Raw genomic sequence first — 23,178 nt, 5'->3', positions numbered from 1 at the left:
CAACAAAAGTAAATATGTGAAACGACACAATACCTACCAAACGAAAGTCTCTTTCATTTTCCTAAAATGCTGCGGCGTTTAAATAAAATTTATACATAACGTGATGTTATTTTTACACTTGACAAATAATCCATTTCTACTGTTAGGATTTTCCTTTTTAAATATGTATTCAATACCCAAAATTCACTTCCATTTCCCAAAACATATTTCACCAGTACCTTCTCAATAGGCTATATTTTTGTGTCTCTTTGTATGTCTCTCTCACCAAATTGAATTTAATCAAAATATATTTTTTGTTTGTCTTAAACATTCAACTTTATTTATCGTTGTTTCTAAATATTTAGAATATTCAAGGTGCTTTAATTCTGCTCCTGCATACAATAATAAATTTAATGTTTTAATTTAACATGCCAGAAATTAAAATATTACGGAAAATGAACGCCAAAGAAAACCAAATAACCACAAAATTTATTTTACTGGAAGATGTGCACAATGAAAGATACTCTTTCAGCTTTCCCAATGACGGGACTGCCTCATTGGACAAAGCATAATAAACATATTGAGTGAAAATAAAAACAGACCACAAAAGAGAAAGGAGGGGAACGAACAAAAGGGAAAATTAAGTACAGGAAAGATAATAGCATGCATATAACAGGCCTAAACATAGTAAACAAACAGATTAGATATTCGAGCAAAATTCTCTCTTTTTAGGAAACAAAGTACAGATGGTATTTTAAAATGGCAAGTGATCCTCTGATAGCGGCAAGGGAAACATCACGAATGAAGTCGTTGTTCAGCTGGAACTTCTTGCAGAAACTGTCAAAGAGGCAAGGTATTGTGCCCCTAGCGCCAACCATTAGCCCAACTACTTCAATGGAGGTGAGGTGATATTTCTCCAAATAGAATGGGACTGTGGGCAAACAGTTACATTGGTTTGGACATTTTTGAGAATATCGGAGCAAAGATGGCCAAAAAATTATGTAAATGGAAGCCACCATGGAAAACGAGAAAAGGAAGACAAAAGGAACTTTGAGGGAGGCATATGATATTGAAGAATGTGGAAAAGCTAGGGGTCTAAAAATACAATCTTGTATTTTTAATTGGAGTATTTTATATTACATGCATCATTCGTATAGATCCCATTGCAGATTGATGTGGAGTCATTTGTTTCACAGAGATTGTTGACGTTTCTCGATGAAACGAAGTTGTGATCCACGAAATATTTTCCCGCCCTCTTGCATCTTGCTATCTTTTGTATTAACCCCAAACCTTGTGTTTTTTATATTAGCTCCAGTGAAAACTAATAACATCAATGTTTAATTTTAGTAGACCCATACGAATTTCAATATTTCAATAATAATTTAATTTACTGCGTTTTGTATTAATGCGTGTAGAAAGATTATACCGCCTATGAGCAACCAATGAGAGACCGAGTTCATTCCCACGAAAAACAAAATAGTCCACGAAAGTACAAATAGGTACAAGACATTTCATATAGTTCTTAATGAGTCTTTGATCTTTTTTATCTTTTTGTATATTATGATGTAAAATAATTTTCTATATCTGTGGAAATTAAAAAGAAAAACGAAAATGACAGGTAGGTTTTAAGTGGCGGACCGTAAAAGAATTATTAGTACACAAATTGGGGGGCGATTAATAAATGCGGTGAGTATAAAGACAGAAATAATTTAACATAGTGTAATAGTTCTATTAAAGTACTTAACTATGACATTAATTTCGAAACGAGTCCAATTCTCAGTAATGGCATTATAATTCACTACAGTTTCAAATAACTCATTGGCGTAATATTAATGAGTGAATCGTATAATCGTTTCGACTGTCAATTGCATTATTGTCTCGAGCCTGGGTCTCGTGGAATGAAGAAGCAATTAAGAAGTAGTTAACGAGAACGTTCCGCCTTGTTAAATTTAAATGCGGGGAATGTAAAGGCAGAAATGAAAAGAAATATCCAAATTTTATTTCAAATCCCAAGTATCCTTACAATTCCAACCATGTTCACAATAACTATTACGAACAGCATAAGCATCTTATACGTAATTATATGGATTCGATTAATCCCGTGCTGTTTTAGGAGGAATACTTTAAACGCGTCTTTTTGTGAAAATCCAACGCCGACATTTGCATCACTGCATTACTTTCTCTTTAAACTTCTTATAATGAGAAATAAAAAATGATGAAAATTGGAAAGTTTTTGTATATAAAATGCAATGTAACAAGGATATTTATGTAGCCTTGTTCACTTTTTATGAGTGTTAGCTGTTGTCCGGCAGAAAGTGGTGTGGTTCCACTTGACAACGCAACTTATAGGTTACGTGCTGCGGCCATAACGACACTTCACTCACGTCCATCTATAAATGAAAATGGCGGCTCATGGTCTAGCCTATTTATTCACGTAACCTCTGGCAACTCACGTACCTGTCTGCCGAGGTTTCAAATCACTTCTGGAGAGATCCTTCTGGGAACGGATAACATGGAACCTATTTGTTCTTGAGAGACCAATCTACAATATTCGTGTCGGGAAGGAAATACCAAACGGGATTCGCTTCCACGAAGAAATGGGATCAATGTTCCCCAGGAGCTGACTTCCTGTTTTCGCAAAACTAAACCATAAACAGTTCACGTGATTTTAAAACACAATGGACAACTGAGTGTCTACATTTGGCGACATTTATACCACCTTCAACTTTAGAGCAGTGATAATGGGAAGGGAATGAAATGCAATTGACATCACAGAATACGTCTTACAGATTTATTTTTTTAGGTTTAAAGAGAAAATCGATCCTCGCATATGCAGTGACTAAGGTGCAGTTTTGCAGCTGAGTGATAGCTGTTGTCAAAGGTTCAGATCTCAAATAGAACATGGATTTAGTAAAATTATACTTAATCATTAAACGTAGGTATGTTTAGAATCAATTACTGCTGAATTTACATTATATTAAAATACGTTATTACTAAATACTAAATCCTAAATATTAACACGGTAAAGAAGTAATTTATCAGCATATCAATAACAACCTCATAAAATTACTTACAAAAAACACTCCCAAAAATAATAGACACTTATGAAAAAAAAATTATTTGATTAACAATATTTTCACCATTACAATTACACATATATAAAAACTAAATATAAACATTTACATAGAGATAATAAATTTTACAGGACAAAAAGTTCGTCCAAAGGGCTGGACTCTGGAAGAGTACCCAAAACGCTCATTGCATTTCCGCGTTGAATAGCAATACTTAAGCGTTGACGCAAATAAGTAGTGTAACGGCGATCACCAGTAATGGAGATCAAAATTTGGCCGATTTGAGATACCAAAACTTTAGCGTCATGACTCCAAGGACCGAAGGTCTCCACAGCAAATGGGACAAAGATATACGTAATTGTCTAAAAGATGAGCATATTTATTGATTTTTTTCTTCACGGCTAATTCAGCAGCAGATGCTGCGCGTCTGGAGGTATTCGGTAAGTGAGATGGAGCTAGAGTGTCAACCCAAGTGGAGTCCCAAATTAAAGATTTTCCTCTAGACCATGGAATTAAGGTGAGACCATCGGGTCGTTTACCATCTGCGCGACTAATACCTGGTGGTTCCAAAAGAGACGGGATACCACAAAAAGTCAGAGATCTTATAGCTTCAATCCAGAGCTATAACAGCTAACGCAATTAGTGCTATGTGCTAGATATATCAGAAAATAAATCTCATCTAGCTGCATTCTGTATAGTCAAAATCTCTTTAAATAATAAGTTATAAGTTATGGATTTAGTTGTAATATACTTCATTATTTTAGATTAAGATCAACAGTTGTGCTGATAATACACAGTGAGTCAGCCAGGGCTAGACCGGTGTCAGAGGAAAGTCATATACTTAGTAATGCTGCTCTATCGCAGAGATCAGACCTCTTGCTCGCGTACGTTTCGTGTTTAGTTACGTAAACACGTTCACACAGTGAGGATGAGCCGTAGACCGCACATTTAGAGTGCAGCAGTGTGTCCGTTATGAAATATAGCCTTGAACAACGAGTGTTTATTTATGACAACTTTGTGAAATACGAATCTTGGAGAACAGTTGTAACAAACTTCCGTCGGTCACTCCCTGATTCTCCAGAGCCTTCTAAAGCAATTATTTACAATTTAGTGAAGAAATTTCGTACAACTCGATCAGTATTGGATAAGAAACGAACATGTGTGAAGCATGTTTTCATTGAGGAGATGTTTACGACATCATCCCGCCGTGTAGCTCAGCAAGTAGGTGTGTCACACTCTTCAATGACAAGAAGTACGAAACAATTAAAATTAAAACTTATAAAATTCGTGTAGTTCAGAGTTTAACGGAACCCGATTATCAGAGCAGACTTAAGGCTGGTTCACAATAAACCGGGAACGGAAACGACAACGAGAACGGAAATATTGTTAAAATAAATGTATTTCCGTTCTAGTTCTCGTTGTCGTTTCCGTTACCGGTTTATTGTGAGCCAGCCTTTACAAGAAAGGCTCACCAAGTGATAACGGATTTTCACAACGATTTTTCTCTCATATGTTCCATTTGAAATAAGAAACCTCTCTACAAATTTATACACCCGGAGAAAGCCTAGTTTTCGAGATATAATATTTTGAAATTCTTCAATCCAGAGCTATAACCGCTAAAGCAAATAGTGGTATGTGCTAGATATATCAGACAATAAATCTCATCTAAGTGCATACTGTATAGTCAAAATCTCCTTAAATAATATAAGTTATGAAAATGACATACCAGGTACATAACAACTTATTCGTGAAATTGGCTATAGAATAGTAAATGTAAGCATAACTGAAATTATTCACTGTACTGATCACAGTAGTGGAAATCGTTGTAAAAATGCTCAAACACAGTAGAAATTTTGCACCATAAACATTTCAGAAAAATAAGTTTCTCACGGTCGGTTTCAGAGCAGTTCTGTATAGGCCTATCAACGTGAAAACAGAATTCTACAAAAGTGACGAATTTATCAGGTTTGTTGTCAAGGTACTCAACTTTATGCCAGCCTTATTTAAACACATTCACATATCTAGGAGATGAAAGCCGATTGTGTGTTAAGGACTGCAATTTTAGCACATTATTTCTCTGATGCAAGTGCAAGTGATGATGAAGATCATCATGATCATGATGTAATATAAAATTGTTCAGAAAAGAACTCTCTTCAATACAAGAAATTAATAATTTGAAAATTGTACGCTATTAACGAGCAACTCCCCCTAACGTGAAGAATAATTTCTAGACGTACACAAATCTACATTTATAAATACAGTAAAACCTCGTTAATCCGGACTATTTGGAGGAATAAACTGACCGGTTTAACGAAAGTTCGGATTAACTGAAATACCTAAAAGAACAGTAGAACATGCATTAAAACTCCGTTTATAGCAACAAAACACGTTTATTATGGTGTATTTAAAGGGCATAGGCCTAAATACACTATACAGTACAGTAAAATGTAAAGCAATACATACAATATAGTACAATTTTTAATACTATAAATGTAATACTGTAATTATTGTAATTTCATAGTTCTAATGTACTAGTATAAAAGTAACTCTTAAAAGAAGGTTCTTAAATTTTTCCAAACTCATCTTTTATTTTTTTTGTCTCTTCGGATTAACCGAAGTCCGGCTTATCGGGGTCCGGATTAACGAGGTTTTACTGTAATAATTATTCAAGCAATTTGGACATTTACTAAAAGAGATAGCAAACTTTAAGGCTACTTCATTTGAATGAATGATATCACTAAGTTCTTTTTTTTTGATCAGTAAAGGATTCTGACAGTGAAGAACGCAGAATTAAAAATTAATAGATGTATGACAAATTAGTAACTCCAAAATTATAGTAAAAATTAGAGACTTAGATAGATTGGAGGTAGTGCGAGATATACAGAGGGAGAAAAAAGTTTTGAAAAAAAATGCCAGAAATATAATATAACAGTTTACGATATTCTGATAACATAAAAGGTGAACTCAACGTTTTTGAAGTGCATTAACTGGAAGAGTAAGTTATTGTTTAAATAGCCATGGATGATACAGAATTGTGAAGTTAGTGGAAAATAACTTACCCAACTATTACGAACCTTCATGTCAGTAATAATAAAATTCATGCAGTTCAATTAACAGACTCGTTCTGTAGAAATCCGTGCTTGTTACCGAATTAACAATTTTTTTCAACTCGAGTTTGAAGAAGTTGTTAGGCGATGTAGCCTACGTACAACACTCTCTCTCGTAGTCTGTGAGGTCTCGCGGCAACAATAACAAGCCACGATCTCTCATGTTTCCGGCATCACATGCAGATGCCGGCGATAAGCAGACATGCAAATTGAGGCTGTCGATAGTCAGCTGTTTTACGTGGGGGCGTGGTTCTCCAGGAGAGAAAATGCAAAGGTCAAGGAACTGGTCGTGTGGGGCAGAAGTTTCGTGATCTCAATTGTCCGGAACTTCGGTTTTCAATTGTTAATCATGATGGAATTTGCTTTTAAAAGTGCCCCAAGTCAGGGGAAACTTTGGAAAACAGTACTCCAGACTTCGCTTCAGTAACCCAGATAACACCGAAGCGACGTCACTGACATTTTTTAAAGCTATAAACAAATGCAGTACCATAGGATTAAAGTAAAAAAAAAATTCGTGGGTTATGTAAGAATTTCTTACGAGCGCTTGTCGAATTTCTTTTACGGGAATACAGATATAATGTCGATATAGCTGTGTATTAGTGTGTATTTAATATTAACGCAAATATTTTTGAACGATTCTTTTGTACACTTGTTTCTGCTATTCTTTTTTAATAACCTGTATTTTATATGTAGGGAAATCCTTATTGAAAGGTAAAATCCGTTGGACGTTCGGAGAAATAACACATGAAAAAAAAAAAAACAAACAAAACATCCGCATGACAAAACAAATCAGACGCAACCAGCCTTTGAAATGTTACTGTGCGACGTGCTCCACAACACATAGGAGAAAAAAAAAAGACACACGCATCTAAAGCTATCTTTCATAACATAGTTTTCCTTTAATATCTATTTCAGACTCTTTTCCAATAGTCAGGAAGTGTATGTTCATGTGAAGAGGAATTCAGCAAAATTAAGTGACGTAAATGCTATTAAATTATAAATTTATTATTGTCAGTATTATAATGTAGATTTTATTTGTTTATTTATTCATTTATTCATACATTTCTCCATTCATTTCTTTCTATATTTACTCATTGTCATTTCTCCATTAATTCACAGACTGATTGATTGATTGATTGATTGATTGATTGATTGATTGATTGATTGATTGATTGATTGATTGATTCATTCATTCATTCATTCATTCATTCATTCATCCTTTCACTCAGTCACACACTAATTTATTTATTTACTTACTTATTCACTCACTCACTCACTCGTTTATTTATTTATTTGTTTGTTTGTTTGTTTGTTTATTTATTTATTTATTTATTTAAAATCCAATCATAAGTATGCATGTGATAAATATTTTTTTTTTTAATATTTATGATGTGCTGAGTACCTTACAGAACGTAAGCTTAGCGGTTTTCGGATTTGCCACCGAAAAAAAAAAAAAAACAAGTTAATATTATTAAGGACTAGCCATACCCGTGCGCTTCGCTGCACGTCTTGTTATAAATAAATATAATTGATTTAAATCTGTTATATTTCCAAATACAGCTTTGTTATTTTAATGAATAGGCCTAATTAGTTTACTCATATTGTAAGTTGTAAGTCGTTTGCTCCTGAATTATTTTCAAAGTTGTGTTTAGAAGTAGGAATGTAACTGTTTATTGCCATGCAATACACTTTGGAGTTGTTCAATTAATTCTACTTTTAAGCTTGGTATTACGTTAGACCTAACAGCGTCTGAAACAGAATATATTTGTAAGAACTGAAGATTGTTTTCTCAGCTAGAAGAAGGCTTTGTCACCAAACGGCACCACTTGGAATAAGGTGCTGCACTGTCTTATGTTATTTAAAACGTGTATGGATAACGGATGTAGTACTATAAGTAAGTTTTTAAATGATTGTGGAGGATCTTGAGTCTCGGAAATAACAACGTTTCCAGTAGCATAACATAATCAGTTTCATTTTGAGTTTCATTTTATCAGTTTTACCTATGAGTATTTGAATATCATTAAAATGAGCATAATCGATATTTAGATCGTAATGAAATTCTAACATACGAATTAACATGCGTATTAACTCTCGACTACGCTGTCTAGTTCGCCTGTCTTTTATTTGCCTATTTAAATTCGCGTATTTTACATCATGTCAGTTCAAAGAAGCTGACGTACGAAAAACAAAATGTTTTATTTTACTGATAACGGTATTCTTTATCACTAAAATAGATCTTACTAATTACACCGCCCATGATATAAATGACACAAATAGATTGTAAGGAAATGCCAAGAAGCTCCGGTATTTATATCTTTCTTCCTACAATGTGTCCTATTGTTTTGAGAACTGTGCGATGTTTCCTTTTGGAATTGCTGGAACGCTGTCACACGTCCTGTTATTAAACCTCATTTAAAGTTTGATAATGATTTTGCTATCAGTGCCTGTGGCTTAGTAGTTCCCGCTTATAACTGTTCACAAACTGATAGCAATAGCGAGGACAGATTATTGTTATTCTATGAATGTACCTCGGTCACCCACTTAGAATTATGCGGTATCTGAAAATTTGCAGTTATAAGAAATACTTAACCAATACCACTATTACCACTACGAGTACAACCACCACCTCGTTGTCATCGTCATCATAATCATAATCATAATCATCATCATCATCATCATCATCATCATCATGGTTCAAGGCTTACTCTGTAGTAGAGTATTTCGAGCCCAAGAAGTTAAAATCTGATTTTGCATTTCTTCTCCTACCATTTTGCTACGTTTTCTGAAGGACTACAATTAGACCTACATATTTTCCGAAGGAGTTCGCATTGCTCCATCTTCTATACACGATGAAGGCAATGAATTTAATTATCTTGTATTTTATCCAAAAATTTAAAAATTTTTTAACCGTTCACTGTTGTCCTTATTTACTGTTATGATAGTTCACTTTGAAACTTTACATGCTTCTCAAAGAATTAATTTCAATCAATCTACTTTCCCAGCGTATTAATATATTTTTTTAAATTGGTTATTTAACAACGCTATATCAACTACGAGGTTATTTAACGTCGATGAGACTGGTGATAGCGAGATGGTATTTGGCGAGATGAGGCCGAGGATTCGCCGTAGATTACCTGGCATTCACCTTACGGTTGGGAAAAACCTCGGAAAAAATCCAACCAGGTAATCAGCCTAAGCGGGGATCGAACCCGCGCCCGAGCTCAACTTCAGACCGGCAGGCAAGCTCTTTAACCGACTGAGCCACGCCGGTGGCTTCGTATTGATATTAATTAATATATATTTATACTGGCGAAGTTAAGTCCATAGGGTCTTCTGTTACACTCTATCGGGTAGCAAAGTACACAAGCAGTGAAATTTAACAAAACGTGAAAAGAACAAAATACTAACATATTACGGAAAAGAATAACCTACCTAACAAAACTGACACCATACTAATTCTAAAGAGAAAATATTGTAATGCCGAAAAATACAGATTTCATATTTATTTTTTTGTAAATACACGTTTTCAGTATTCTTCATACCGAAGAAGTGGTTTTTGACATGCTGCCTGCCTGCCTGTCTGCGTTTTCTTCATATCGCATTCAGTATCTACGACACATTCTAAACTGATAATGTATGTAATTTTAGCGAAAAAATGTATTTACTTAATATTAAATTATTATTATTATTGTTATTATTGTTATTATTATTGTTATTATTATTATTATTATTATTATTATTATTATTATTATTATTATTTCGGAATATGTATGATAAGAACTTTCTTGTGTTAAAAATTTTAACGTAGCCTACCTTGTTAACATGTTTCGACCTATTCTGGGTCATCTTCAGAACTGGTCGTTGTTGGTCTTGGCCCTCTTGTTTCCTGTGAGGGTGCGTTCGTAGTGTAAAGTCAAAGAGTGTATGTGTTTTGAAATTGAAAAATTTAACACAAGAAAGTTCTTATCATACATATTCCGAAGTGATATAGTGTTAAAAGTTGTGTAATCAAGATGTATATTATTATTGTTATTATTATTATTATTATTATTATTATTATTATTATTATTATTATTATTATTATTATTATTCAGCATATAATGCACTTTCAATCGAAAACTTCCCGAAACAAAAATTTTATAGCTTAAAGATAAATAATTACAGGAACTGTTTCTTTTTAATGAACACAGCTCGAGCCATTAAGGAAATATGGTAAAATACTATAGGTCTATTTATCTGTGAAAACGTTTTTTTCTGTAGACGAAATCGAAATGTAAGGAATAGGCCTCCTTTCCCGACACAAATATCGTGTACGTGTTCTTGCATAAAAAATAAGGAAAATGATTTTTGGGACATGTGCTCGCAAATTAAAAAAAAACAACAAGGCAGTGTCAATATGTGTCTTTTCTAACAAACATAAGGTCAGGGATGCTTCAAAATAATTGATGCTCAATGGCTGATTCTCCATTCTCCACACAACCCCGAGCCCGAGCACGACGTAATAAAACTGACGAATTCCGATGTACACACCAGGGTTTCCTCGAATCAACTGGCATGCATTCTGCACACGTTCCTATTGTTTATGGGTCTGCATGAACGGCCCGACGAATAAAAGTCGAATGGCGTCTGATGGGTAATATTATTTCGAAAACATTTCATAGGAGCATTTTGCTCATTTTTTAAGTCCAAGAACATGCATACGAATTATGTAAACATATTTTCAATTCTTTATAAGTATACTCATATTTAAAAGTGGTAGACAGTGATGGGAAGTCAAGGGGAATATTTGTTTTTTCGTAAAATTTTATAATAAAATCCTTTTATAGAGAAAGAAAAAAAGGAAATGTTCAACATGTTGAGTAAAATTCTGAGAAAATTCAGAGTTTGTAAGAATATAAAAAATTGAGACTGTAGGTTCTACACACGGAGACGTAAAACTTCTTAAGTTGTAAATGTGCAGTAAATCTTAAATGTTGTGCAATAAGAAATAAAATTTAACACTTTCGTACTCAATACTCTACATAATTTAAAAATTAAGCAACTGGTTAATTAAAGCTAAAATGAGATATGAAAAATGCACACAAGCTATGTTTAAAAGCGAGAGTTATCAATAATTACGTTGAATAACCTGAGTGTGAAAAGTTGCTAAGTTAAATAAGATTAAAGGTGATAGATAGGTGTTAGTGAGAAGATATTAAAGTTTGATGAAAATGTATAAAATTTGTAAATATGTTTGCAACATGTATGGTTGTTTTTCAATTGCAAACTTCCGGTTAGCTAGTGTTGGTAATGAGCCAAATGGCTTTGTCCTAAATTTTGTGGTTTTCCCTTGGTTTCCCTAATGCGTTAAGAAGAATATCGAATGAACTTGAAACAAATGGGTCACAGTCCTACTTACTCTCCCCGTACCTATGTCTGATTTCCAAATTCTAGCGTTCACTTATCTTCGGCTGAAAATGGAGGCTTGGCATTAGAGGCACTTCTTTTTCCATCCCTTAGACACTGGTACATTTTCCTATTGCCGTGGGGTACGACGATGGCGGTGTATGCTATTGCGGATGACTGTGCTTGACTTGTTTGCCCCACTCTATACCATTCCGTTCACTTTTCGACTTTTTGACGTGAATAAGTCTGCAAATTCTGTCCAGTACTAGGGTGTCATTCCAGAAAATAGACCAACATATTTTCAGGCCAGTTTTGTCGCGCTTATAATTTCTAAACTACACGATATATTCTAATAAAGTAAACGGCGATCGACAGACGAAAGATCAGTGTATCCAACATGATCTTGAATTGGAGCGGGTGACGTCATCTAGCGATGCGCGAGAGGGAGCAAGTTGAGGAACGAATTGGCGGGTCGCGCATCAGACGAGGCGGAGTAAATCGAAAATGCAAAGTGATAGAACGTTCGCAGTGGTGTCAAACGATTCGTAATAAACCTGACTACAATCTAAATTGAACAAAAATCACAGTTGACAAGCTAAATTGGAAAAAAAAAAAAAAAAATTGCGAGTGAGGAGAGAAAATGTACAATATCAAAGTAGGCTATATGCAGCGCAAATGGGAACGTGTATATAAGCAACGGATACCTTACATTAAACATCCCATCACGAGAGACGTATTCGCGCATAAAACTTGCGTCTCTGTCCCCGATACACCTACCTTGATTTGTTTCTTTGAAAAATGGTTCGTAACTCCTTTAAGTGGGACGGTGTGAACGAAGTGAGACAAGTGGTCTTTAGATTAGTAGTTCAAATAAAAGTTAGGCTTCAAGATTATTTTCCCTCCCCTTACGCTCACTGATTCATTGAGATCCCAGTTTCATCATCAGGGACAGCACGGAAAGGGAACCTACGTGTTTGATCTGATAGCGATCTTAACTTCTCTTGGTGTTAATCTGAGCCAATATTAAATTGAGGGAAATTCGTAGCCAAATGGGGTTGTATAGTTTAGGAAAAGTGGCATTTTTAATAAGGCTTACCATTACTGGTTTGAGATCTCTTCTTCTGCAAAAATAAACTTAACTTAAGATTTCGAATCCAAACGCTTGTGAGACATTATGCTTCTAGAATAATTATTGTAGACGACATCCAAAAAGTAACATCAATATGTGGTAGAGGAGACTGCTTATCTGCCACAGAAAAGTGTCATCCATGGTACGTGAACCGTAAGTCGCTCAGTTGGTCACACGCGCAGCTACAAGCCCTGTCAGCAGCTGGATCAGCAGCGTCGTGCTGACGTAACAGCAGGAGCTGAGGATTCCCATGTCTGTAACACAAGAAGGAATATGACTGAGTGCCTTGGCCTTGGATATGAACTCCAGCCTCATTCATTACTGTTCAGTACTTAGTTTATGTGATGTCCGCTATTACCAGACCTCTAGAGATTCTTTACTGGGCATTAAAACTCAAGAAAATACACACTTTTAAATGCAGCAAGATGAGTAGTGCCGTGACAAATATGTGCGTTCTGTTAGCCCAGAATCCCTGAGGTATAAAATCTGCGATCATTTTATATGAAGTTCAGGAAATAAGTGATATTTCTGAATATGGTAGGCCTACATAACAGTAAGTTACGAATTTAAGAAGTTAAGAATTTTAAAAAGAAGCTATCATTCTAAGGTGATCTAGTTAATAGCATGCTAGCCGTTGCATCTGAGAATACAGGGTTCAAACTTGTCCGAGAGCAATGGATATTAGAGGAGGATGAAGCCTTTAGAATGGCTACAGTGCGTTCGTAGATCGGCCAGTCCAAGGCCGCCGCGGAACGGTCCGGCCGAGCTACGAACGCACTGTAGAATCCTAGAAATAGAGAACTCCAAAGATTTTGATCATTTCTCGCACACGCTAAATTTCGTCGCTGCCATCTGCAGTTCAAAGCGTCTTTAAAATAAGCTATTGTCACCATAATCACCACCACTAATACAAGAAGAAATACCATTAATAGTTGAACGAAATTATGATCATATTTGATTTATATGTTAATCGCTTTTTATATGAGTAAACCCCATTCTTTTATGAGTAAACTGTTATTTATGTTCTTGTATATAAATCTTATTTTAATAAAGTTTCAGGAATTTAAAAAATATTCTGACTTTTTTGAGTAGCCCCATATTTTAACTCTACAGTAGAACAATGACAGAAGTTTCCTTTCCGGAGCCAGAGAGACGAGGGAAGCAAATCTCACCATTCTATTTGTAAGCATCCACAGATAGAGTTATTATTTCTGGTATTATTCCAGTAATTGGGTACAAGAAATAACTCCCCCTTTTAGAAGACTAGAAGCCAGACAGGAACCAATCAGTAGGGTATATTGCACACAACACACTAAGTTATACAGAATCATTACAAGACAAATGATAGACAGGTAAACGTTCATGTTATTTACGCGTCTGCAACCAACAGCAAGATGAAATTAGTTGATTTTATCTCTGTGCCCATCATAACAAATCGCACTGCACGAGTAGAGACCATAGACAAATAGTAGAGACTCCCTTTACTTAATGTCTAGGCGTCGTCATTATCACTACATTCACAGCTTAACCCTTACAGTTTGTTCCGGTCTCTCATTCCAACTATTGTAGGCTTAATTAAACAGTCTAGCGTTTACTTGGGCCTCCTTAAACTTTTTGTGTCATTGCTCAAGCCCGTAACAGAGTTATTCAAAAGTTAGGACACTTTTATATTACAAAAAATGTTTTTAATGGTTATTTAACGATGCTGTATCACCTACGAGGTTATCTGGCAAGGAGAGAGAGGGTTGCTATGGAAGTTGAATCCTACTAGAAGTTCCTTAGTTTGCCGCATTGGGTCGGAGTGTGGTAGTTGCGTTCTGATGGAAATGATGGAAAGAAATTGGTTATAAATGTTGGCAATATAATTTTAAAATGATATTATGAATACCTATTATTTACGGGATTTGTCAATTTTATGACACAGGTATTATTCTTCAATTATAAAATCGTCCTTTTATATAGCAGATTTACAATTGAGGGCCGTTTTTCCAAAACTCGCTTTCTGCAGAAATGGGTGAAATTAAGTTATAGTATATGGAATGTACCATTTTAAGGTACTGACTTTCATATTCTGCAACTTGTTTTAACGTATCTCGCTTAGTTCCACCGTAATAAGCTGAGAAAGTTCAATCGTTTTTCCAAAAAACTGTTTCTGCTACGAAAGCGACAAAGCAAAACTCGTTATCTACATTATGTTGGCACTCTGAAAAATCTTTATTGCAGTGACTTATGTTTCCTCATTTCGGTTTCAATATCAAATTAATATGTTGGTAGCTCTCACATAATATAAGTTGTCCCAGCGTTTAATATATTGGTGGCTCTATAATAATACAAGTCATATAACTTAGAAATAACGGAGTAATCCCTTTTATAGAATGCAAAATCTTATAAAATCTAATACGTAAATAACTTGATCGGTACGAGCAAATAATATGTATACCTAAATAAACCAAAAGTTGCAGTGTCGTTAGTGGTTATGTGGTTCATATTGTCCCAGCTCCGCTTTCTATTATGCGTCTGGACAATAAGATTTGCATCGCCTTTGCAATAAAATCCGCAGTCTTTCGTCATATAAAATATGTTTTAAAAACATAATCACGTTTTATAAATAAAGCATTGTTTCATTTCTCTCGACACTCTGGCTGCTGGGATTTCCACGTAAAGAAGTTAGTTCACTGCTAACTGGATATTGCATAATTTTTACGCCCGCTCTCATACCAACAACGGTCAACAGTTCGTAGGAGGATGTCTGTAACAAGACATTTGACTGTGATTTATAGACGACACAGAATAAACTTTTTGCATTCTTAATCGTGTCACCAGAAAGAGACATATCCTAAGATACATAGTTGGACACTGCAATACACTTGTCACTGTATATACGTTTCCTGAAATTTTCAAAATTGAAACATATTTAAAATTATAAAATTACCATCACTATTACGGTCTTTACTATCTTTCAGGGTCCACACCTGTGGAGTAACGGTCAGCGCGTCTGGCCGCGAAACCAGGTGGCCCGGGTTCGAATCCCGGTCGGGGCAAGTTGAGGTTTTTTCCGAGGTTTTCCCTCAACCCAATACGAGCAAATGCTGGGTAACTTTCGGTGCTGGACCCCGGACTCATTTCACCGGCATTATCACCTTCATTTCATTCAGACGCTAAGTAACCTATATGTTGATACAGCGTCGTAAAATAACCCAATAAAATAAAAATATATATATATATCTTCCAAGTGGAATAATTTCTGCAGAAAGAGTCGTCGCAGCTTTTCAGGAGAAAATCGGCGTTCTTTTTTCTATTTGATAGTCTACTGTTTGATGTGCGAGCTTGTAGCGCGGTAACCACATGATCAAATTATTTCTGTAATTCAATTCTACGCGGTTCCAGGTATAGATTAATCAATTCGCAGGAAGTGTCGTCCTTGGTGGTCTAGTACTCTAGTGTTTATCAAACTAATCAATGGATCCGAGGTTTGCGGGTTCAAACCCGACCGAGGGCGATGGATTTTAAGGGGGGAGAAGGATAAAATGTTGGTCATTTCAATCAAAAATCGCATTTTCATTGTTTTGTGAAAAATGAATCGAGAATCTCTTATTTACATGTTGAGCAAGTTTTAGTGCTCTGCAGCGCTTGGAAGCATAAAAATTAGTCATATTTAAATGACTGCATTCAAATGAATTTCAATTTTATGTAAACCTTTCAGCTGTTTTCTCACAATTTTTTCAGCACAAGTGTAAGGGCCCTTACAATTTTGAAACTAGGAACACGACATTTTACAGCATATTCTTGTGATTAACAAAACACAGTCAAGGCTAAATAACCTAGCAGTTGATACAGCGTCGCTAAATAACCAATTTAAAAAAACAAAACACAGTAATATTTTTTGTTAGCTGAATTAAAAAATAGAATATATTTAGTGGACACTAAAAATTTAAATTTTAAAGTTTCATATAGACCTATTTTTTTTGTTTATCTCCATTTATTATAGGTTTTTTTTTAAGAACCCGCAGGTTCATTACGGCCCTCACATAAGACCTCCATTGGTCCCTATTCTGAGCAAGATTAATCCAGTCCTTAGCATCATATCTCAACTCATTCAAATCCATTTTAATATTATCCTCTCATCTACGTCTAGGCCTTCCAAAAAGTCTTTTTCCCGCAGGTCTCTATTTATAGACCTAAATTTAAAATTCTGGATACTTAGTCCTTTTCCTAACCATATCAGAGATGTAAGAAAAAAAAAAGTAATGCATGAAACTTAAATTTTGTAAGAGGAAATAGATTTTGAAAATGTTTGTTTTTGTTTAGTCAACAGTCCGAAGACTGTTTAGAACCTCATAAGTGACATCAATAAGAGACCACTCATGAGGCAATAAAATCAAGAGATAATTGGGTACAATGAACAGTTCCTTTCGCTGGCTAGTAATATCTTTTACTAATAAGATTTAAGACGTGTGCAACAATTGTCCTTCCTCTGACACATATCGTCAAGTGAGATTTACTGCCTGCTAATAGATGAATCTCTGAGGTACTTTGAAACAATAGGGATTTTTTTTAATTTGAATGAATTGAAAACCATTCATTTGATCATAATGAAACTTAGCGAGAATACTTATAGGAAGATGATGTTACAAAATATGAAGTAACTACCTTAAAAACTGTATAAAATTGAAAATTCACCCATTAAATCCTTATACAGGAAAATACAGAGCTATCCGTTTAGAAAGATACAGGCCTAAAATAAAAATGCTGTAACACGAGAACTGTTATTTATTTCTCAGTAATTTGTAAATACATTCTAGAAAGATGAGAGTTTTGTCCAACATGCCACCATTGCGTACACAACGCAATTCATATCGTGAGACTTATTTCTCCCGTATGTAACGTAATATCTCAGGAGTAGTTTTTCCAAAAGCTGAGACAATCTTTGCTTTTACATCATCAATATCCCTGACTTGTTGTGCATAGACACTTCACAAAATCCCAAACAAAGAAATCGAGTGGGGTCAGGTCTGGTAATTGGCCACCCGACCACAGCAGTTGATGTCGAACATTATTTACGAACTTATTTTCCCCAGTAAGATGATACGTCATCCTGCTGGAACACCATGGCATATAATGCTGGGCATTCTATGTTTTAGATTCATGACACGTGAAAAAGGCTTTGGACCTCGCAGAGTGAGGGTGATTTTGAAGTACTGATATAATGATGATAATGGTAAGGGGGAGCTGGAGAACCCCGAGAAAAACTCTCGGGGCCGCTTTGTCCACTACAAATTTCTTTGTGACCCAGACAGGAATCGATGGGTAGGCCAATATGAGAACTCGATACAGACAACAAAGAAAGCTTCCTGCCATAAAATATTTATTTTATTTTATTTTGCTATTTAACAACGCTGTATCAACTACTAGGTTATTTAGCGTATTTGAGATTGGTCATAGCGAGATGATATTTGGCGAGAAGAGGCCGAGGATTCGCCATAGATTACCTTGCATTCACATTACGGTTGGGGAAAACCTCGGAAAAACCCAACCAGGTAACCAGCCCAAGCGAGGATAAAATGTTTAATCCGAACCTGAGGTTGATATAAAAATTCTGAGAAATCGTGGACGTTTTTGTTGACAGTGGAAATCTTTAATGGCTTAACAAGGGTCCTTGGTACCTGGTGGCTTTACGTCTTGATGACGTTGGCAGTGTCGTGTAAATAGAGTTTGATTCTCGTGAGGGTCTCCACTTCCCTACGGTGCCCCAGGAGACTTTCAAACAAACTGTCCACAGGAATGCGCCTCCTTGTGTAGCTCAGAAGCAACCCTCGCACAATACTGTGTTAGGGGTGGGGGCGGCACAGGTAAAAACCTGAACTTTCCTTTCATTTCCACCTGCGTATTCACCTGATGCTGGTACCAGGTGCTTACAAAACAGCTCTCCACAGCATTACGCACCTGAAGTCTGTGTTAACGAGAGCTGGAAGCCAAGAGTTCAACGCTACAGTTTAAACGCTCTTACTATGCGGGTATCTGCTTGACTTACAAGATCGCGTTTAAAACTGCGTGAAGACAGAGAATATTAGAATGTGAAGACAGGAAAATAAACGGCCGAGCAGTCTGAAACCTTAAAGTGGGTATGCACTAGGAGAACGAAAAACGAACGAATGTGTTTGCCGATTCAATTCGGTTGATGTGGACGGCGCATCATTCGGTCCGCATTCGGTAGTGATCTGTCGCTTTTGATAACACCAGAGAATTCGCATTCTCTGTGGACTGGATATTTTCAAGTCATCGTAATTCGGTGTAAACAATAGCACCAGAACGATAAATTTCTTTCACCCGAATATCAAAATGTTGAAATTAAAGTGTACAGAAGAGTTATTATTAATGTAATCGGGTTATACCGAGACATGAGAATTTTGTGAAATCTCAAACATCCAATAATGTGAGAAAACATGCTTGGAAACTTATCGGGAAAATGTACGGCTGCACTGTAGGCGTATATTATTATTATTATTATTATTATTATTATTATTATTATTATTATTATTATTATTATTTCTTACTTACAATTGGATTTTAAGGAAACCGGAGGTTCACTGCCGCTATCACATAAGCCCGCCATCGATACTCCCATCTACATCTCGGTCTCCCCAAAGGTCTTTATCCCCGGTCTCCCAACTAACACTCTATATGCATTTCTGGATTTGTCCATACGCGCTACATGCCCTGCCCACCTCAAACGTCTGGATTTAATATTCATAATTATATCAGATGAAGAATACAATGCATGCAGTTCTCCGTTGTATAACTTTCCCATTCTCTTGTAACTTCATCTCTTAGTCCGAAAAAAAAATTCCTAACAACCTTATTCTCGAACACCCTTAACCTCTGTTCCTCTCTCAAAGTGAGAGTCCAAGTTTCACAACCATATAGAATAACCGGTAATATAACTGTTTTATAAATTCTAACTTTCACATTTTTTGAGAGCAAACTGGATGACAAAACCTTCTCAACCGAATAATAACAGGCATTTCCCATATTTATTCTGCGTTTAATTTCCTCCCGAGTGTCATTTATATTTGTTACTGTTGCTCCAAGATATTTGAATTGTTCCACCTCTTCAAAGGATAAATTTCCAATTCAATATTTCCATTTCGTACTATGTTCTCGTCACGAGACATAATTATATACTCTGTGTTTTCGGGATTTACTATTCTAGTTATACAAAGTAAGTAAATATGAATTTATTTTTAATGAATTCCATACTTTAAGAAGTCGGGCTCTCGTTCAGAGGGTCGCAACTTCAAATCCGCACAATACCAGAGTCCAGCTTTGAAATACTGATGCTAGTAAACTACATTTTAAATTATTTTCTGACAAAAATAACTTTTTAAATCATAAAATATGGAGCATATTTAAAATAAAATGTTAACTTATGTAAATATAAAAATGTGAGTTTTCCTGAAATAGGTAATATAGGCTCTACCCTGAAATATGGACAAATATGGAAAATAAAATATGTTTTAAATCACTCCAAATATCCTAATTCGTAAACATATGACAAAAATTTAACTGTAGGTAATTAAAAAACAAATATGCATTAAGTTATATAGAAATTTCAGCTCTAATAATCACTAATGAAACTAGTCAATATCGAAATATGGCTTATATCGTTTAGTAATAAATCCTGATCGTGGACCAGCGAGATATAATTCGTGGTTAGCTAGTTGAAAATCACCCTGTCGTACGAACGACGTTCCCACAGAAACTCCCTCATTTTGTAATGTAAGTGGAGGGCTCCTTTGTGAGGCTCCTCTTTGAGTGTTGCGGAACAGTCAGTAGCGCAGGGGCATCAGTCTGCTACCTGTGAGCCCGGCTTACGCACCAGCCGAGTCAGTGAGGTGCGCGGCGCGGTCGTGGCCTGGTGCAAAGCGGAGTTCGCATGTCACGTGATGACAGTTTTGTGACAAGTACGTAACAGCGGAAGAAAATCTCTGTGTTGTTCTGTTTAACGATGATGCCGCAAATGGTGTGTTGATACCAATTCGTGTGGGCGAGTGGATGGTCATTCATTGATTTTATACGATTCGTGGAAAGTTGCTACAGTGGACTATGTTGTCATTTGTGGAGAATTTGTTTAAACAACGAGAAGTCTGCGATAAGATTATCAATACTATCGGCAAACCTTCAGAATATTAGTAATGTGTGAAGTTCGTTTCATCCTTATAGGCCTATTATAAGCGTGATGGAAATGACGCCGTATCAAGTATCAATGTTAGCAGACGGAGAAGAGATCACTAATAAATGTAAGGATGTAAAATTTATTTAATATTAGCCTTAGTAGTAGTAGTAGTAGTAGTAGTAGTAGTAGTAGTAGTAGTAGTAGCAATAATAGTAATAATAATAATGATAATAATAATCAAAATTTATAAGTAATTAGGGGTAGAGGCGGCCATTCGTGATCTCGTGAAATCAAGTGCATGCATGCGCAGTAGCTCATAGTAAAGACCTGACCTTACGGTAGGGGTTAGTTTGCTAGCTAGCTGCAAGTAGAAGTATAGCGAGGGAAGGAAGCTTTTCAATCCACATTCTTCTGCAAGTAGGTTTCACGAGATAACTAATGGCCTACACACTTCGTACTCATTCTCGTAAGGATAGTGGATATGTATTCGGCATTTGAATTGTGAATTGCAGAAACCCTACATGTTCATTTGAATATTTTTTTCAGGAGACACAAAAATTGATTATCTTTGAAAGTGTTTGGTAATTTGACGTGACTTTTTTTGATATTAAAAAGTTCTAGTGTTTGAGATACATGAACTTAATTTTTTTTCTTTACGCTATTTTCTGAAAAAAATCTGAACTGAGTGGAAATGTGGGGTTTCTGCAATTCACGACTAGTAACTATAATTTTTATTTCTTTAAAACAATTTTTAGGTGAAGAAGACGAATTTTTTTTCAATCTTATAAACAACTTTAAATGTATATTTAAATAGGTCTCCAGACACATATAAAAATGCAAAATTATGTAAAGAGCATATTTAATTCTTTAAATTCCTTTAAACCTATTAAAAAAAAGAAATACAAACTGTTTTTTTACATTCTACATGCTCTAGGCTTTAAGTGTTCCTGCAATTTTCTACAATTCACTGTAACTTATTGCCGCTGTGAAATGCACACTGGGCACTGACATCTAGGGTTTCTGCACAACATGAAAAGCCTGTATTACAACTATATACGAAACTTAATTTGAGAAAAATTGTGACTTTTGGAGTTTTCTGCAATTCACGATTCATTTATGAATTCCTTCGGGAGGGAAATGTTATTTATTTCAATCCTTATTGAATCTTCGAACTCGCTACATATTACAGATAGCTTACCTGATTTTTGTTGTGTTTTTTAATTCCTAAAATTAAACTGAGATGTGGATTAACTTCACAAATGTGCACAAGACACAAATTTAGTAAATATACCAACCCTTAATATACTACATTTACACAATTCCACTCAATAAACAATTCCCACATATACAGAGACATCATTTTATTTTTACTAACATTTTTAATATTAACTTGCCTATACCTCTGGATCGACGCCGTTTGCTCCCCCTTCCACGACTGGAGTTCGATGATACTGGCGTAATATACAAACAAATCACTTTACTAGGTATAGGAGGGAAGGAAAGTAGTTCATCCATTTATGTAAACTAGGAAATATTGCGCTTTTGAGTTTAATCATTTTCATTAGGTTTTTGTTTAATCAAAATACAGTACAGTATTAACAATGAGTGTTTTTACTCACGAATTGAGCTGTCCATGTGGACGTATTCATTATGCAGTGTATATTATACTCTCTACAGCACATTAGCGTACAATATAGAGAATGAAGTTAAATTGAAAAATAATCACAATATGGATATTTAAACACATTTTTGAAAATGGTGGCCGTTCATTTCGATACAGGCTTCAGTTCTTTTGTGCATATTATCGCACTATAGACTATTGTACTTAATTCCAATTACCACTTTCGTTCTTCGTACTAGTAACTCATGTTGAAATAATTCTGTACCTACTCTATAAAAGAGTACCTGACGTACTGTAAATTCAATCTTCATTTCTGCCCGATCCGAAAAGATAAAATTACTCAGACATACTATCTGCTGTCCGTCCAAGTGGTTATGTCGTAGGGTCGTAGAAAGGAGGGAAATCACGTGAAAGTTAATTACTTAACAAAGCCCTTTTATTTAAGTTATTTTAAACAGTTGTATAATATTACGTAGACGTCCAATTCCTAACAGAAATTAATGTTCTCAGAAAAGAGCTAAGACAGCCCAGCCACTAGCTGGCGAATAAAAGCTGGTGGGGGAAACCGAGATACGACGTAGGCAAATGGACGACAGTACCTGTGCGAAAATGATTCAATATTGAAAGCTCTTTCGTCACTGGAAAACGCGAACATATTTTTGGAACGTACTGTGGCTACTATGATTGTATATGCGGTCTTGGATCTGTGTGGA

General features: G+C 35.4%; 1 protein-coding gene across 2 annotated transcripts in view; it reads left to right on the top strand.

Moving 5' to 3' along the window:
* Positions 1-23,178, top strand: part of LOC138692830 (tyrosine-protein phosphatase non-receptor type 13-like) — a 241,395-nt gene that overhangs the window by 164,976 nt on the left and 53,241 nt on the right. Inside the window, exon 1 of one of the 2 annotated variants that reach the window (XM_069816084.1) lies at positions 20,785-20,968. The exons of the other annotated variant lie outside the window; for it this stretch is intronic. Coding sequence (XP_069672185.1) covers positions 20,908-20,968 — 61 coding nt within the window. The 5' untranslated portion in view covers positions 20,785-20,907. Of the gene's footprint in view, positions 1-20,784; positions 20,969-23,178 lie in introns of those variants that run through there. 2 annotated transcript variants of the gene reach the window in all.

Source organism: Periplaneta americana, chromosome 17, assembly GCF_040183065.1.
Source record: "Periplaneta americana isolate PAMFEO1 chromosome 17, P.americana_PAMFEO1_priV1, whole genome shotgun sequence".
Taxonomy (NCBI): domain Eukaryota; kingdom Metazoa; phylum Arthropoda; class Insecta; order Blattodea; family Blattidae; genus Periplaneta; species Periplaneta americana.
This window is presented reverse-complemented; position numbering and strand designations above follow the sequence as displayed.